Source organism: Canis lupus, chromosome 13 (assembly GCF_003254725.2).
Source record: "Canis lupus dingo isolate Sandy chromosome 13, ASM325472v2, whole genome shotgun sequence".
NCBI classification, from domain to species: domain Eukaryota; kingdom Metazoa; phylum Chordata; class Mammalia; order Carnivora; family Canidae; genus Canis; species Canis lupus.
In genome coordinates this window covers 37838844-37856572 of record NC_064255.1, presented here as the reverse complement: position 1 = coordinate 37856572, position 17729 = coordinate 37838844, and the positions used below count along the sequence as shown (strand labels likewise).

General features: G+C 66.8%; 1 protein-coding gene across 29 annotated transcripts in view; it reads left to right on the top strand.

The window, feature by feature from the left end:
* Positions 1–17729, top strand: part of PLEC (plectin) — a 54234-nt gene that overhangs the window by 12789 nt on the left and 23716 nt on the right. For 4 of the 29 annotated variants that reach the window (XM_025450552.3, XM_049093157.1, XM_025450551.3 and 1 more), the window contains exon 1: positions 7795–8477. The exons of 7 other annotated variants lie outside the window; for them this stretch is intronic. In XM_025450552.3, the coding sequence (XP_025306337.3) occupies positions 7940–8477 (538 nt within the window). In that variant the 5' untranslated portion in view covers positions 7795–7939. Of the gene's footprint in view, positions 1–4880; positions 4984–7794; positions 8478–11349; positions 11433–12925; positions 13086–13647; positions 13961–15116; positions 15297–17437; positions 17677–17729 lie in introns of those variants that run through there. 18 more of the 29 variants (XM_025450578.3, XM_049093175.1, XM_049093174.1 and 15 more) reach the window with 10 other exon arrangements.

The window sequence follows — 17729 nt, the reverse complement described above, 5'->3', positions numbered from 1 at the left end:
GCCGTTGGTGTCTTCTCATGGCTTCTCCGTGGCTCTCCTCTCTTCTGTGCCATTGGATGGAGGGCCCACCCGGGTAGTCCGGGGTGATCTCGCCGTGAGGTCCTTAATTATATCTGCAAAGACCCTGTTTCCAAATAAGGCCCAGGCCCCAGGGATTGAGACAAAACACAAGCCGTTCATCCCCTTCCCCCGGTGCCCCTACCGTGTTGGCTGATGTAAAACGTCCACGTCTTTTGTGGTGTGCTTATTTTTTAAAAATGTGTGCAGTATTTTCCAATGTAACTTAATTTATTTGTAAATTTATAAGTTGATATTGCGGAGTATTTTAGACGCCTGTAGCTTCCTTTTACTTAATGTTACGAAATGGACATGTTTCTATAACATTCATTTACAATATAACATGATGTTCTTTCATACAGTAACTGTATTATATTTAAAACCCTTTTTTTTTGCTTTTGATTAAGTAAACTCTGCCCCTAGTGTGGACTCGAACTCAGGACCCCGAGACCAAGAGTTGCTCACTTTACTGAGACAGCCAGGTGCCCCAATCATATCGTATTTAAACTAATCCCCTCTCATAGAACATTAAGGTGATTGATTGATTGGTATTAGAGACTGCTGCAAGGAGTGGTTTTGTGGCTGGATTGTTGAGTGTGTCTGTGACTACTGTTTGAAACGGGATTTCTGGATTAGTGTGTCAAAAGTAAGCCTTACCTACACCAAGATACCATTTTTTTACCTATCAGATTGGCAAAAAGCCAAACACTTGGATTCGAGGATGGTGTTGGTGATGCTGTGGGAAGCAGGCCAGTGACGGCGCCTCTGAGATCCGGATACAAGGGACCCGCCCTCGGGGGTCCTGCCAGGTGGAGGGCTCCCAGGAGGAGGGGCCCAGGGCTCTGCAAGCAGCTGTGGGGCGCCTCGGTGCCTCTGATGGAAAAGCGAGGGTCAGACGGGACATGTGAGGCGTCGCTTTTTGTGTCAAAGGGAGGAAAGCCAAGAATCGTGTTTGTATTTGCTTGATTTTCCATAAAGAAATTGCAGAGGTATGCACAGGGAGCCCCCACAGCGGCTGTCAGGCCACGTGGGTACAGGGGACGGGCTGGGAGGGAGACTGTCCAGCGGACGTTCCGGGCCCGGTCGGGCGACTGTCTCCTAAACACAGTATCTCCAGAGTTTCTGAGGCATTTGCCAGGCGTGGCAGGTGCTTCTCCCGCGGGGCCTGGGGGCTTCACTCCCCACACCTGCCCGGCACCGTGTGCCCGTCGCAAAGGGAGAGAACTTGGCCGATCTAGAACGGTGTGCAAGTGGGTAAGTGAGGCCGTGTCAACGGAGGTGCCGACGGGGCCAGCGCAAGGGCCGAGCGGACGTGCAGGGTAGCTGGTTGGCTTGGGGGCGGTGGCCTCACACCTGCTTTATGCATGGGGGCTTTCCACACGGTAGGTGCTCTGATTTCTATTTTGTCTGCTTCTAGAGCACTTTCTATCTAGCATCGCTGACGAAGGTTTCTGCGGGTTATGTCTTCCCGACCAGTTGCTGCTGGCCTGGAGGACGCCCCTCGCTCCCACGCAGGTCCAGCCAGCCGCGTTGGTGAGCTCCTCCCTGGTTCTGACGGGTGGGCCGCGCAGTCTGTGCTGGCGGTCAGAGGACAGGTGCCGACACGCGTTAGCTCTGTGTGTCCTGTTGCTTCCGCCGCAGTGTCTCCTGTGGCCCTCGTGTGCCCTGGATCGACCTCAGGAAGGAAGCCGCGGTGGAGCCTGCCTTGGCCCTGCTTGGAGTGGGAGTGGGTTTAGGAGGTGGCCCTGACCGCTGCCCCCAGGGCCCCTACCCGCCCCCACTGCGGGATGTCCTTGTGTGACCACGGGGCCCCTGGGAGGACGCGTGGTGAGCGTGTCGAGTCTCACATAACAGCGTGCGCCTTCCCTGGTTTACTGGGCCACTTTTTAAAACTCAGAACCACTTCTGGGTTTTAGTCAATGAGTTGTCAGCATTTTTGAGATCAAAATACAGGTTTTCTCCTTTAACCTATTGAGGCAAAATGATATGAATAGGGGTCCTGGGAGTCATCATCCGGGTGCTGAGAGGTCATTCCCTTTTCTCCCCGTGGCGGGTCCCGCGGTTCCCGGCCTGGGGTTTGGTGCTGCTGAGTCAGCCGCCCGGCCACCCAGCCACGCAGCTGAGTGCGTTAGAGTGCACTTGTAGCCCCTGGGAGGGACTGGCGGAGGGAGGGTGCAGGACGTGGGCCTCTCTGCTGGCCTGGAGACCGGGTCCCGTGCTGTGGGGGAGCAAGGCGGCCCAGGCTGGGGGTGGCAGGGCTGGGGAGGGACCCGGTGTGTGTGCACCCGGTGCAGCTGCTGTGACCAAATCCTCAAAGTGGAAGAGTGGGGCTGCCAGGAGGCCACTGGTGGCCTAAAGGTGACGGAAGTGGTCGGAGTGGGAATGCAGATGGGTTTGAAAGATATTTGGGGCCAGGATGACAGAGCATGGGATGTGAGGGAGGACCCAGGACCCCCAAAGTGTCTGGCCAGTGCCTGGTAACTGCTATTCTTGAGCAGGGCTACATGGAGAGCCAGACGGGGCCTGGGGGGTAACCTCTGTGCGGTGCAGGCCTTCACCAGGATCTGCGGGAGCCCTGGTGGGCCCCCAGCCTGGTGGTATAGTGGGCCTGGACCTCCCAGGAGCTTTCCAGAGCGGCTGGTGTGGTCGAGGCCCTGCTGTCATCTTCCCACAAGGGGAGGCCTCCCAGGTGGAAGAGGCCCCTCCTGCCCCCGCCCAGCAGCTTCCCAAGGTGAAGCTGGACTCGGCTTTGGCTGTGGGGCGGGATGGCCCCTGTGCTCCCACTGCAGGCGCAGTCCGTGGGGTCTCACTGGGTTGGGTCCTCCCTGGGCGATCGTCGGGGACCCTAGGTGGAAGGGATCTGCATGCCCAGCTGTAGAGCTGTCACATGTGACCCTTGCATGGGATCACCTGGATCACCTGCTGTGAGCCCAGCAGGGCAGGCCTCCCTGGGGGTGGGAGGCGGGTTTGAAGGTGGGGGGCCATAGGGAGGAGTGCCCTGCCGAGGGCAGGTAGGGTCATGGGAGCAGTGGGACTATCTGCATGGCAGCTGTGGGTGTGTAGGTTGGGGCAGGGATCCCTCCTTGGCCCTGGGGCATAGCCAAGCCTACCAGGGTCTCCTGGGACGTGTGAGGAGGGCTTTGTTGCAGATGCAGGGGCCAACACGAGGAGGACCTGGCTGTGGGGCCAGGGCTCCAAGGGTGTGACCTGGCTCCTGGAATCTGTAAAGCTTCAGACAGCGTGAGTCATCCAAGGTGTGAGTTCCTGGCCCAGGTGACCTGATGCTCCAGCAGACGTGAGAGAGCCATGCTGCCGGGTCAGACCACCTGCCCTCCTGAGGACCTGGACATGAGGCCCTTCGGGCAGTGAGGCCGGTAAAAGCTGAGGCTGTAGGCTGTGCCGGAGCCTTGACTTCTCGCACCCCGGATCTGGAGGACCTGCTTCCTTTCCTCCTCGAGGTCTGTGTCTCCCGCCTCCGGGCCCTGGTCCACAGTACTTTGAGGAACTCCCTAGCTTGGCGACCCCCCCCCCCCAGCTGTCTCGAGCCCTGCCTCCCTGCTGTGGGGGTCTCCACATGCCTTGTGGTTGACCGGACTCCCCTTCTCTTGTCTTCTCTGGGTCTCTGCAGGTGTGCTGTCTTCCTAGGCTTGCTAGCTGCCGCCTGTCTCTTGGTCCCCAGTCACTGGCCCTTCTTCTACTTCTAGGAAGCCTACTCTGCTAATGGGCCAGGGGAAGGGCTCAGTGTGTCCCGTGGAGCCTTTCCAGGGTCTGCATGGGTGCTCCCCACTTCTGAGGCCACACCACGTGGCTGCTTTGGGGGAGCAGATTTGGCAGGGTAGGCTGAGATCCCCTTTTCACTGGACCTTCCAGCTGCCACCACTTTTCTGAGAGCCTCCTGGTCTGAAGCGGCTGCAGATGATCGCAGTGTCCACTTACGGGTGGGCGGCTCACGTGGTAGCAGGGAACCAGTTACAGGCCTGGGATGCTCCTCGAATGGTTGACCTGACGAAGTGGGCCCACAGACAGTGAGGGTGGGTGCTTGCAGGTGGTGGCCTGGGCCGGACGGAGATTGAGGCAGGCTGGCCACGTAGCCCCAGGGCGTTGGCCTGCCCCACTGGACAGTGAATAGAGGCCTGCTGGCTGAGCTGTCAAGATAAGAGCATCCCAAGACAATCCTGACTGGGAGACACAGGGGCTGGGGTGCAGTTTGGGGTCTTGCTGGACCTGGAACCTTTGAAGTCAGAGTACAGAGAGCGTCTTGAGTCATAGGACTGGAGGGTGGCCCAGAGGAGCATGGGCCACCCAGGGAGGAGGGAGGAGGGTGGAGGAGGCCAGGGGCAGAGCTGATGCGGCAGGGGAGGTGGGGACGTGAATAGTGGGGATCAAGGAGCTGGCACAGGGTCCTGGGGCACCTCTGTGGGCAGGCCTCCGGCCCTTGCCCTGGGGGATCCGCCTGCCCTCCACAACCAGGGTGCCCAGGGTGGGTACCCTCTGCAAGGAGTGAGTGGCGTGGCTTCGAGGTCTGGGAAGCCACGTGCAGGAACGACCCCGAAGGTCACTCAGGGTGACAGAGGCCAAGCCCAGGCACTGTGGGGTGGGGAGGGTGGGACACCGGGGCGCACCTGGATCCGGCCTGCAGGCCGGCCGTCTGGCTGGAATTAGCAGGGTGGCGCTCCACGGGGCGGAGGCTGGAGGGGCGGTGTGCAGCGGGAGCTCGCGTGGGGCACCCCTGCGTGGCGCATTGATCAGCGCAGGCCCCGCCCTAGCCGACCAGCCCCGCCCCACCCCGGCTCCGCCCCCGGCTGCGGCTCCGGCCGGGGCAGGGTGCTGCGGGGTGGACTCCGCGTGGCGGCCGCTCCGCCCTCGGCCGCGGCGGAGACATGGACCCGTCCCGAGCTATCCAGCAGGAGATCAGCTCCCTCAAAGGTGCGGCCGGGGCCGGGGCCGGGGGCGGGGGCCCGGCAGTGACCTCCGGCGGGTGCAGCCCTGCGCACGGGAGCCTCGGGGACGCGGAGCGAGCGCGGGATCCCGGGCCTCTGCAGCGCCTGCTACTGCGCTGCCCCCGGTCGGGCCGGGCTGGCGGGTGTGCGGCTCCCGCAGCCGCCCCAGAGCCCCAGCCCGGAGCCGCAGCCGCCCCAGCCCAGCAGCCCCAGCCCCGCAGCCCTGCAGCCCCGCAGCCCCCCAGCCCCCCAGCCCCAGCCCTGCAGCCCCAGCCCCGCAGCCCTGCAGCCCCGCAGCCCCCCAGCCCCAGCCCTGCAGCCCCGCAGCCCCAGCCCGCAGCCCGCAGTCCGCAGCAGTGCCGGGGGCGGGGCGGGCCCGGCCGGGGCGGGGTGAAAGTTGGCTCCCGGCGCCGCCTCCTCCCCCTCTCGCCGAGCACCGCCCGCCCGCGGCCCTGCGGGCGTCCCGGGGTGTGCGGCTCCGCAGCCCCGCAGCCCCGCGACCGTGAAGGCTGGGCCTGGGCATCCCTGTGGGGAGGCGCCGGGCGGGCTGGCCCCGGGCAAGTCCACACTGCTGCTCTTTGTTCTGGGGTGGGGGGGGGCCGGGGGCTGCCCGCAGGCCCCGACTGGTTGCCCTGGAAACCTGGAGGGCCCCGGAGGGCCCGAGTGTGAGGGGAGGAGGCCGCCCTGCCCCCCGCCCCTTGGCCTCTCCGGCGGCTCTGCAGGGTGTGGGCAGGGCACGAAAGGGCACCATTCCAGCCTTGGGGCTTGGGGGAGGGGCCCCCAGGCGCGGAGGGGACGGGGAGCTGAGCCGAGCAGGGGGCAGCTGCTCCTCCCCACTCCCCAGGGCGCCTGTGCTGGGGGGGTATTCCCTACAGGCCCCGCCCCCTCCTGCGGACGCCGGCCCTGCTGGAGAGAGCTTAGGTCCAGGTGTTCGGGAGGCCTTGAGGGTGGCCTGGAATCTCTTGGGGGGCATCGGTTGGTTTGGGGGCAGCTGGGGATCTGTGGGGAGTCGGCTGGGGGAAGTCATCATACCAGGATGTCGGCCTGGAGGTTTGGGGTCCGCGTGGAGGGAGGGCGGCGGGGAGTAGGGGGCTGCAGGGAGGGCAGGGGGACACCAGGACACTGGGAGGACACTGGGCATGCTTGGGGCACAGGGTGGGGCCGGGCCACCTCCTGAACCCCAGGGTGCAGTCCCGAGGCCACGGCCCTTCGGCTACTGGCCGAAGGGGCGTGGGCGCTGTCCACTCCCGAGCTAGCCCTGCGTCCTCCTGGAGCCGCCCTCCTCACGGGCTGGCCGGCTTCCTGCCCCCCGCCCCGCCTGGCTGCAGGGGAGCGGCGGGGGCAGAAGGAAGGGCCGCGGGACCGTTGGCTGTGCCTTGAGTTTCCAGCGCCGGTCCGCCAGCCCGGGGCCCTGGGCGGGCGGGTCTAATGAGTGTGCGCGCGCGTGTGTGCATGTGTGGCCCGGCTCTGCGGTACCATGGCAACTGCCCATAAACTCGCCCCCATCCGCCGCCAGTTGGCCGCCTGCCCGGGGCGCCTCCCACCCCGGGATCCTCCCCCCCCCCCACCTTATTTATAATCAGTTCCCGGGTTAGCTGCACTTGTGGGAATGGGTGTGTCGGCTTGGGGGCGGGAGAGCCCAGATCCGGGTGCCGCCGGCGGCACTGCGTGGACGCTGGGGTATTGGGTGGAATGGGGGGGGCCGCAGGATATGCACGGTTGGATCCCATGCTGTGGGATCCTGGAAGTGACCCAGGCGATGGGTGTGGCCAGGCCGGGCTGTGGTCTCACGTGGAACCTGCAGGCGCCTGTGGTCCTTGGGCCCCTGGCCCTCCTCCACTCATGCTGCTCGCCCTGCATCTGCCCAGCTAGTCCACAGGCGCACACTCCGGGCCTCCAGGGCAGGGTGTCTGTGTGGCAGTAGGGGAACCAGGCCTGCCTGGGGTGGCAGGAACTTGGTGACTTTGATTTTTTGCGGCAGCTGAGAGTATCTGGCTTCCAACAGCTGGCCCCGGGGGTTGGGATGGATGAGGGCTCTGCTCAGAGCCCCCTACTCTGTGCCCTCCTCAGAGTGTTTTGGGGTCCCTCCCAGCAGACTCTGTGTTCCTGCGTCCCCCTTGATCTGGCTTGGTATGGGGGGTGTCAAATAGGGTGGCTCCGGTCTTGGGCCTGGCATTCAGAGGGGGGCTCTGTCCCTTTTCCTGTTTGATGGACAGCAGCCAGTGGTGTCCGAAGCCTGCCTGTCCATGTGCCATAACAGCTGCCCCTGCCATTCCCCCTCAGACTTCTCTCCAAGACCCCCCATATTTCTGCCCCCACCCCAGGACCCCAGCTCTGCCCTGGACATCCAGTGCCACCCCATCCCACCCCGCCCCAGACAGCCGAGCATTTGCCTTCAGATCCTGTAACTCCCTGAAACCCTGAGAGCACACCCCTGACTTGGGTCCCCAGCCTGAGGACCCCTCCTGTCCTGCTTCCCGCTTCCCTCCTGCCCATTCCGCCACCTTTTTAGGTTCTGGGTCCACAGCTACTACGGGACTCCCTTCCCTAGTCCGAGGGATCTTGGAGGAGGTGTTTAGAAACTGATGTCATTCCTGACGTGGGAGCTCCGGCGGGAAGGGAGGGGGCCGCGGGGTGGAGCCGGACCTGGGGCCCCGACTCTGCGAGGCCCCCCCACTGTGCGAGGGGCCGCCGCCGCGGTGGGAGGGGCGCGGGGCTGCTGAGTCAGAGGGGGCCGGCCGGCGCGGGCGGAGGGCGGTGGCGGGAGGCTCGCGCAGGCGGGGTTAGGAGGCAGTGCCCGCCAGGATCTCGCCGAGCCAGGGCGCCAGGGCCGGACTGCGAGGGCTTGGACTGCGAGGCCTGGAGCCCGCACCCCCGAGCTCAGGGCCCCTGCTGCGCTGCCGCCCAAGGCTCCCGCGCCGCCCGCCCGGGCTCCAGCAGCCATGGTGGCGGGGATGCTCATGCCGCGGGACCAGCTGCGGGCCGTCTACGAGGTGCTCTTCCGAGAAGGCGTCATGGTGGCAAAGAAGGATCGGCGGCCCCGCAGCCTGCACCCTCACGTCCCTGGCGTCACCAACCTGCAGGTCATGCGCGCCATGGCCTCCCTGCGGGCCCGGGGCCTGGTGCGAGAGACCTTCGCCTGGCGCCACTTCTACTGGTACCTCACCAATGAGGGCATCGCCCACCTACGCCAGTACCTGCACCTGCCGCCGGAGATCGTGCCTGCCTCTCTGCAGCGCGTGCGCCGCCCTGTCGCCATGGTGATGCCCGCGCGCCGCATCCCCCACGTGCAGTCTGTGCAGGGTCCTCTGAGCTGCCCGCCAAAGTGGGGGCCGGTGCCAACTGAGGACCCTGCCCATGAGGAGCGGCGGGTCTACCGTCGGAAGGAGCCTGAGGAGGGAGCATCTGAGCCCCCTGTGGTGCCTGCTACCACCCCGGGGAACCTGGCGAGGCCTGGCCCGAAGCCTGCCCCAGCCACAGGTCAGCTGCATCCTGGCCCTAGCCCTGGGGGACCGGAAGGGGGTGCCTGGGCCCAGGCCTGGTGGACTGGGGTCAGCAGCACCCACGTGGGGACTCGGCTCACGCCAGCAGGTGGTGCTCTCTCTGCCTGAGGGTGCCGGGCGCTCTGGTATTGGGCCCATGTGGCTCCTCCTCCTGGCTTGAGGACCTTGGGTGGGTAGGCCAAAGAGAAGCCCATGGGCCGCAGCCAGGCCATCTCCAGGCTCCCCCTGGGGCCAGGGGTGGGGCTTGCAGGGCCTGGACTGGCAGGAGCAGCTGTCAGCACAGCCCTGCCCCACTCCAGCTAGTTGCTGTCCCCAGCACTGCCTTTGGCCATTGGTGGGTCACATCCCTGTGGCCTGCCTGCCCCTAGGCCCTCTCTGCAGGAGGTGGTAGCGTGCAGAGGAGGTGCCAGAGTGGAACGGGGTGAGGGCAGGTGTCCGCTCTCTAGTAGCGCGGCGCAGGCGAACTGCCTGACCTTTCTGAGCCTTGGTACTGTCCAGTGGGGGTGACATCTACCCCCGTGTTTTGGTGATGTGCTATGTGCCTGGGAGCTTGGCTGGCGAGGGGTTGGGGATGGCCTAGGGGGCGGCCCTGGGTTGGGGAAGAAGAGCAGACCCCAGGCAGGAGCATGGTCAGTAGATCAGAGGCCAGGATATGGTGGGTGCTGGGCCCAGTCCTGGTCTGGGCAGATGGTGGAAGGTGGGTCCCAGGGGTTGCCAAGCGACCCCTTGAGGTGCCTTCCTCTGTGTCATCCCTCCCTCTGCCCCTAAGCAGCTGTGCTGGCAGGACCCTCATGTCCCACGTAGCTCGAGGCTCACACAGGTACTTTCAGAGCTCACTGGCCTTGGTGCTGACTTGGGGTGGCCCTGGTCCCCCACAGAGTCAGGCTCCACTCCTGTTTTCTTCTCAATGTCCTGTCACCTGGGGAGGAGCTTGGTTTCTGAGGCTCTGGGAAGGGGGCCTGGCATGAGGCTGGCCAGGGGCCGAGGTGCAGGCCCAAGGGTCTGAGTGGGAGCCCCGGTTCCAGTGTGGTCTGGGCCAGACCCCCTGGGGCTGTGCCATGGGAGCCCATGGGGGAGGATCAGCGAGGGGGTGGGGTAGAGGGGTGGACTGTGGGCTCTCCCCGGGGCCTTGGATGGGATGCTTGGCCTCCCCAAACTCTGGCCAATGGGCCATTGACTAGCATCCAGGGGCCAAGTCCCAGCCCGGGGGGCCTGCTGCCCTTGCCACCGGGGCTCCTTCCCTCTCCCCCTCTTGGATCGTGGGTGTGGTGAGCGTGAGCTCCTCGTTCCTTTCCTCTCCTTCCTTCCTTGTCTGTGGCCAGGCTGGGCGGGCAGATGGTAGCAGGGCCAGGCGGGGGACTGGGTGTGGCCGCAGTGGGCAGAGCGGAGGGCACCCCCAGCCCCGACGGAGGTGACTCAGTGTTCCCTCCCAGCCGCAGCCACAGGCAGCAGCTCAGAGTTTCCAACAGGAAATGAACTCCAGCTCCAGGCTGAGTCAGCCCTGCGGGTGTGGGCTCCCCAAGGGCCGAGCGCAGGCCCCGGGGGCCACCCTAACTGGGGGCGCCTAGAGCATGCTGGGGGCCGGCTACGGTGCAGGCACATCCTGGGCCGTGGGGTGGTGATGGCTGCACACTCAGGCTGCGCCTGGGATCGCCGACTTCTCAGGGTCTGAAAGTACCACCATGCAGACTCCTAACTGCCCAGCCCTGTGCCCCCATCAGCTGCTAGAAGGGCGGCGGCAGCCGCGTGTGGAGCCGAGGCACCGACCACCCGAATGGCCTCGGCCAGTGGGTCGCCTGCGCCCGTTGGCCCTGGCCCGTGGATGCCGCGGGGTGCTGGGTGCCTCACTATGTTGTTCCCACCCGTGAGCCCTGGGGCCTGCTCAGCTGCGGGGAGGCCCTCTGCTGCTCGTTCAGCCCCGGCCTGGCAGGGAAGCCCCCACATCTGGGGATGGACTGGCTGAGGACCGAGGCAGCCAGACGTGGCTTTAGGGGCCACCAGGGAGGCCCCAAGGGCTGAGGGGCGGTGGCAGCAGCGGCTGCAGGGGGGGGCCACAGGGCGGGGTCCAGGCCTTGGGGCTGCAGCTGCGGGGGGCTCGGGTTTGCTTTCTGTGGTGCAGAGGCTCTCGTATGTGAACTTCAGGTACTTTCCAAACAGCATTGCCTTGCCCCGGCCGCGCTCCACAGCGGGGGTGCTCCTGCGGCCGCACAGGTGGCCTTGGGGACTGGCTGCTGCCCACCCCGCCATGTCCCTGGACTTCCCGTGTGGCACGCGCGACCCAGAGGGAGCCCGGGCCCAGCATGCACAGCTACCTTGCTCTTTTTCATGGCCACGTAGTGCCACGCGCTGGGCTGGGTCTCTGCAACAGTCACTAGCTTTGTGTCTGCACCTGTGCACGTTGGCTGGGGTGTGCGTACGACTCGGCGGGTCCTCGGAGCCGGGTTGTGGCAGGATTAGGTTTGCCCCTGCCCCGGGCCTCTTTGGTGGGGTGGGAAGATGCATGGAGGAGGGCAGAGCCCGTGGGCTGGGGCTGAGCCGGCTGTGGGGTCTGTGCTGGGGGGACGGATGAGGATGGCGGGGAGGGGTGGGCCCGTGGGCAGGGCAGGGCAGGCATCCCTCGGCAGGACTGGCGGGCCCTGTGCGCTGCACTGAGGCTCGGGGATTTGGGGCAGGACCTGTACTCTGTACCACCTGGGCTGGTTGGACCCGTCGGTCCAGCGGGCTTCAGCTCTGCTGCTTCGGCTCCGCTCGGCTCACTAAGGGGTGGCCATGAGGAGGAGTCACAGCTCCCGGGGCTGGGTGGGGAGGCCAGGGCCTGAGTGAGCCCTCCCTCTGCCTCCCACCCTTCCCTCCTTCCTGCCGTCCCTGCCTTTCCTCCCGCCGGTCGCCATGGACAGGTACAGCATGGAGGAGCTGATCCAGCTGGGCCAAGGTAGGCGGTGCCCGGCGGGCTGCGGGGCGGATGGGCTCCAGGCGGGCAGCCTGTGGCTGGGGCCCGGGGCGCTGGCAGTGCCTGCCTGGGATGCCAGCAGGCAGAGATGCAGGGATGAGCTGGGCTCTGTCTCAGAGCTGCCCGGGCGGTGTCTGGCGTGGGGATGGCCATGAGGATGGCCGGAGGCATCTGGAGGGGAAAGGCCCTGCCCCAGGTGGGCGGTGGGGGGCTGCGCTGCCCTGGAGGGGCCCCCTAGCCTGATGGAGCTGGCCTCCCACTGACTGGTGAGTCCCGGGCTCCTCTGAGGCTTTGGTCAGAGCCAGCTACCCCAGGCCATTTCTCACCCATGAGCTTCTGAAATGTGGGATTGGCCAGCTGGAGGTTTGGGGCCCCAGGCCCTGAGTTCATAACTCCTGGTCTCCCCCATCGACCACATTGCCTTGTCCCCAGCTGCCTTGTCCCCAGCATCAGAGGCCGAGCGTGGTCTGCTGTGCTTTGCTGCAGGGTGACCACATGTGCCAGACACTGCCTGGGCTCAGAGTACAGCCTCGTGTGGCCAGAGGCAAGCCCGTCCCTTTCCTGGGCTCCTCATCTGCAGCGCCCAGAGGATAGCACAAGGGACCGGGCTCTCTGAGATTGAAATACAATGGTGCTTCACACACAGGAAATGCTACAAAATAGGATATAAATCCTTCCCTCTGGCCCTTAACTCTTTGTCTGCCGGGGCCTGAGGGTGCCTGGGAGCAGAGGGGGAGTACGGTGAGCCCTCCCCACGTCCTGTCTCCGGCCACCCTGAGGTCTGGGTCTCCAGGATGGGATCTACAGGCCGCCAGCCCCAGGCCTCCTGCACACCAAAGGCTGCTGGGGGTTCTGGGGTGGGGCCAGGGCAGGCCTGGGAACAGCCTGGGGCAGGGCCCTACAGCCCTGTGCTGGGGGGGCTGGCAAGTGTTCACGTGGCTCAGCCCGGTTTGGGGCAACCTGGATGCCTGGCTAGTGCTGTGACCTTGGGGAGCTATTCTGTCTCCCCTGGGCCAGGTGTTGTGTTGAGTGACTTGTGTGGGGCCCTCTGGGAGAAAGGGAGCCAAGTTCCCCTTGCCCTTGTGGCCTTCCCCGAGTGCAGCCCCACTACCTCCTGCACCCTGAGTGGCCGGCAGGGCGGGCAGGGTGGGCAGGGCAGGGGCTGCATCTCCTCCCGTGGGACACGAGCCCCCCAAGCTTCAATGTCAGTGCTAGGCCTTTTTCCGAGGTGGATTCTGACGCCAGGTGGCTTCTTATTATTAGAATCATGGGTAGGAGCCTGGGGGGGAGTGTCGGGTGGCGCCGCCCAGCCACACTGGACTCCAGCGAGGGCCTGGGCCCCAGTGCCCTAGCTCTGCACGTCATGTTCTAAGTCTGGACAAATGACGGGCCTTGCTTGCCCTCCTCAGATATTTATATCCCCCCCCCCCGGCCCCCTGCCCACCCCTCCCCTCCCCCATGGACACAGGCACTGCTGCTGACAGCGGCTCCGCCAGCCGTGCCCTCCTCCCACCGCCACCGCCACCGCGGGGCTCGCGGCCACCTCAGAAGGGTCTGTGACCCTCCCGCAGCCTGCTCCTGCTCCCTGTCTGCCCTGTGGGCCCCCGCCGCTGTCCCTAATGAAGATCGTGCCGGGTAGGTGAGAGCCCACAGGGGGCCCTGGGGGCGGCAGCGGGCAGGAGGCTCTGTCCTCACTTCCCTGCGCACACCCTGCCCTCCCAGGCCATCACCCCGCCCTCCCTTCAACCCTGTTCCTGTTCGCCATCCCACATGGGGTCTGGGGGCTCTGGGGGGGTGCTTGTCATCAAGGGTGGTTGGGTCAGCTACAAGCCTGAGGGTCCGGTGGGGGCTGGGGCGCTGGCATCTCCCCCCCACCCCCCGGGTGCCTGGCAGCTGTCACCAGAGGGCTTCTTGGAGGCAGAGTGGGGTACTAGGACACCGCAGTCACCTCCCGGGGAGGCAGGGGGTGCCCAGGCCCAGGCTGTGCTGGGGGGGGCAGGCTGTGCGTCACTAAGGCCCCTCCTCCCGGCGGGTGTGGCTGCGGGTAAGCAGGGGTTAAGGCTCCAGCTAACCTTGAGCGTGCTGGCTCTGCGTAGGGACAGCTGAACAGGGTGCAGCGGGAGGTGGGTGGGGAGCTCCGAGTGGCCGAGTGGCCGAGAGGGAGGAGGGAGAGGAGGCGGGCAGGAGCACAGTTGGTGCCGGGGCCAGGACTAGTCCCCGGGGCGCCAGGCAGCCGGTGCGGCAGGGCGGTCTTGCAGGCTGGGCGGTCCCGGGTCCTGGGGCGCCCCCCCTCCACACCCGCCTTCCAGGCCGGGAAGGGAGGAATCCACCGGTCGCTGGCAGCCGGTTCCGAAGGGCGGCTTCCCCTGCTCTGCCCGCCGCCTGCAGCCCCAGAGCCATGGAGCCCTCGGGCAGCCTGTTTCCTTCACTGGTGGTCGTGGGCCATGTCGTTACCCTGGCCGCCGTGTGGCACTGGCGCAGGGGGCGCTGGCGGGTGCAGGATGTGCAAGGTAAGCGCCTCTGGCAGCTACCACCTGGCCGAGCCGGGCTGCGGTCTCCAGCCACCGCCCCTGCCTGGTGGCTGGAGGCGGGGCGGGGTGAGGGGCCGCCTCCTTCCCACTTCAGGACTTCCCTGTGCCCTCCCTTTCCTGTCCCAGGGCTAAGCACCAGCACACAGTTGGAGAGCGGAGCCCCCCCCCCCCCCATCCTGCATGAAGACCCTGTCGGTTTCCCTGGGGTAGGGCCAAGGTTCAGTGTGGTTCCCTCAGCCTGGAGCCCTGTCCTGGGCAGGTGGGTGGAGAGCAGGCCGGGGCAGGTGGCTCCAGACCAGGGCCAGGAGCAGTTACAGCAGAGCCCACCCCCCGCGGCAAGTGGAGGCCTCTCCCTAGCTGCCAGCACCAGGGACTGTCAACACAGAAACCACAGCTGGCAGGTGTAGGGCAGGTGCAGGGCTGGTGTCCTGGGGCAGGTCTTGGGAGAGGCTCTTGCCCTGGACTGAGGAGGGGCTGGGCCTCAGTGCCCTCGGCCCAGGCCCAGGACTGCCGTGGGGGCAGGCGGCCTAGCCGGCCTATCCACGGCTCAAAGTCACCGGCTCTGGGCGACAGCCCAGCCCAGGAGAGGGTGGGGCCTGTCTCCTCCAGTGAATGGAGCCAGGTGGGGCCCTGGGACCTGGGCTCCCAGGATGTAGAGTGGGTGCGCCCACCTTGCAGAGGCGCGCCCGCCGCGAGGGTGGCCAGTGCCGAGCCTGGAGGGTCTGCGCGGTCTCAGCCTGGGAACCAGAGCCGCTGGACCCAGGGGCTGAGTCAGGATGGGGCTTCTAGGCGTGGCTTTGGGGACTGGGGAGCCGGGTGACTCAGCTGCGGGGGCGTCCAATAAAACGCATGGGGCCGCCGCTTCTCCCCCCTCGGTGGGTGGCCCTGTCCCCACGTGGGTAAGGGGCAGCCCCGGTGCTCCCCGGAGCATTGGCCCCTCGGGGGCCTGGAGGGCGGGTTCCCGACTCCTGGGCGCCCTGAGGCTCCCCCGCGTTCCCAGGCCCCGGGCCTCCCTGAGCCTCCCCGGGCCGCGGGGTCCTCCCTCCCGAGTAGGGGCGCGGCCTCCCGGTGCTGGGCGGGTGGGGCAGGTTCCTCGCCGGTGGCACCGCCCCGCAGCCTGGCGGGCGTGGGCCCAGGGCAGAGGTCGCCGCCGTCCTCCTTGCTCGTGGCGCCCAGGCTATGGCGGCGGCGGGCACCAGGCGGGCGGGCGGCGCCTTCGCGCTGCGGGAGGTGCTGCTGGAGCGGCCATGCTGGCTGGACGGGGGCTGCGAGCGGGCCCGCCGGGGCTACCTGTATGGGCAGCTGTGCTGCGCAGGTGGGTGCGGCTGCGGGGGCTGGGGGGGGCACCAGGTGCAACCCCACCCCGCGTTGCTCCGGAAACACCTGGGCAGGAAGGCGGCTGCCCGCGGGTTCCTTATCTGCCGAGGGGGATGGGCAGGTGGGCGGGGGCCTGGACGGAGGAGGCGGGGAGGCGGGGAACAGGCGGGGCGAGGCTGTGCGCTAGGCCTTCAGCCTCCCTGCTGCCCTCCGTGGCCTCCGCCACCCTCGCTGTAGGGCTCCCATCCCAGGAGCGTCCACTGGCCGTGGGAACTCCAACCGTAGTCTGCACATCTGTAGAGGGACACGATGATACGCCTCAGAGGGTCGTGGGCAGCTCTAGGGGACACTGGCTGCGGCAGAAAATCGTGCCTTGGACAGTAAAGGGTCAAGCAGACGTGCAGGACCCCCGGTGCAGGGGCGAGGGGGGCGACCGCGTATGCGGTCGCGCTGGAGGCCGTCCAGCCAGTGAGGGCACTCGGGCTGCGCCAGCCTGGGCGAGGTTGCCTGTTGTTTCAGGGTCTGAATCTCAGGGACCAGGGATGGGGCAATCTAATCTACGGCCCCGGGGGCAGGGCCAGGCCGGCCAGGCTGGGAGGAGAAGACTTTGGAGGCCAAGGGACAGGAGTTGCTCCCAGGAAGGAGGCACCAGAGGCAGGACGCTTCCCCTTCCCTGGGGGCCCGGCATCCGTGGAGACCTCGAGTGGCAGAAAGCCGGGCCTGGGATGGGGGTTCACCCAGTGTCACTCGGGCCCTGGCTGCTGCTTGTCCTAGAAGTCCCCGCGTCCACGTGCTGGCCCGCTGCCAGGGGCCTGAGTTAGCTGTGCTCCTCACCAGGAGGGGCCCCACCTCCCCGTTGGTGCAGGGCCAGCCCAGAGGGTGCCGGGGGCAGGTGTTCAATACAGGCTTCTAAGACCCAGGCTTCTAAGACTCTGGGTGCCAGGCTTCCTGACCTGAGGACTGGCAGTGGGGGGGCCGTGGGCGTCAGATTTGGGATGTCGGAGGGCTTGGGGAAGGTGAAGAGCTGAGGACGTGTGGTGGGATGCTGGGGACTGCTGAGCCAGGCTGAGCCAAGCCTCCCAGGTTGCCTCCTCAGGTCACCTCCCGTCCCCAGGCCCTGCAGGAGGGCGTGGGGTCTCCTGCGTCTCTAGTCAGGTTCAGCTCACAGTGTCCACCGCCAGCCCGGTGGTCTGCCTGTCACCAAATGTGGGGGGCAGTGGGCTGTGGCCGGCCGGGCCTGAGCGCCCGTTACCCCGTGGTGTTAGGGTGCCCTCCCGTGGCCACGGAGGGGCAGCACGGACGGGGTGGGGCGAGCTTTTCCCGGAACGCCGGCGGGAGGCTCAGGGTAGGGGGTCAGCGGCTCACAGCTGGATCACATCAAGCCAGATGCTCTGACTGGAAAATTCTTGCGGCTATTTGGGCGGCTGGGGCAGTCCCAGTGACGGCCCTGGGCGGGAGGGAGCCCGACGGCACCCCTGCACCCTCTGCCCCCCCACCTTTACAGCCCCCAGGAGCTGTTATCGGAGAGCCCCGCCCAACTGCGCACAGGCCCCAGGTGTGGCTTCCTTTCCTGTGAGTCACTGCACTTAGGACCCTCCCCAGCCGTGACTCACTGGCCGCCCCCTGCACCCCGTGCTCCCCACTGCCCCCTGTACACCTCCCCCCAGCGCCCGCCCCGAGGTCCTCCTGCAGACTGGCGCTGGGCGGGCCTGCCCGATGAGTCAGCGCTCAGCTATGTGCGGCTCCTGCCAGCTCTGCCTCCGACGGGGGCACTGCTGGTGGGGGGGGGCACTGCTCGCAGGGATGGGGGCAGCCCCCGGGGCCAGGCCAGCACAGGGCCAAGGTGGCCCCCGGGCAGGGGGCCGGGGCACCGGGGCACGGGTCCGTGAGGGGGTGGCGTTGCCAGGGCTGTGGGGAAAAGATGGTCTCTGCTCCCCCGAGCCAGCAGTCCCTCAGCTCCTGTCGCTGCCGGCGTGCCGGGTCCCCTCGCGCCCCTGGGTGTCCCCCTGGGACTGTGGCGGGCCGGGTGGGTGAGGAAAGCCCGGGGTTTCCTGTTTCTGTGGGGCCGCGGGTGTGGCCCTGGGGGCGGGGCCGCCTCCTTCGGGAGGGTGGCAGGGCGGGTGGGGCCGGGGCGGGGACAGCGCCAGGGAGTCCGGGCCGGGAGTGGCCTGGCCAACTCCTCTTGGAGCGGGCGAGCAAGAGCGAGTCCCGTGCAGGCGCCGGAGTCGCCTGTGCCACAAGGCCGCCAGCCCACACCTGGGGCAGCATGTCTCAGCGCCGGCTCCGCGTGCCCGAGCCCGAGGGCCTGGGGCCCAAGAGGACCAGCTCGGAGGACAACCTGTACCTGGCTGTACTCAGGGCCTCGGAGGGCAAGAAAGGTAGTGGGCGCTCCCCTCGGCCGGGCAGGGCAGGGCAGGGCAGGCGAGCTGGG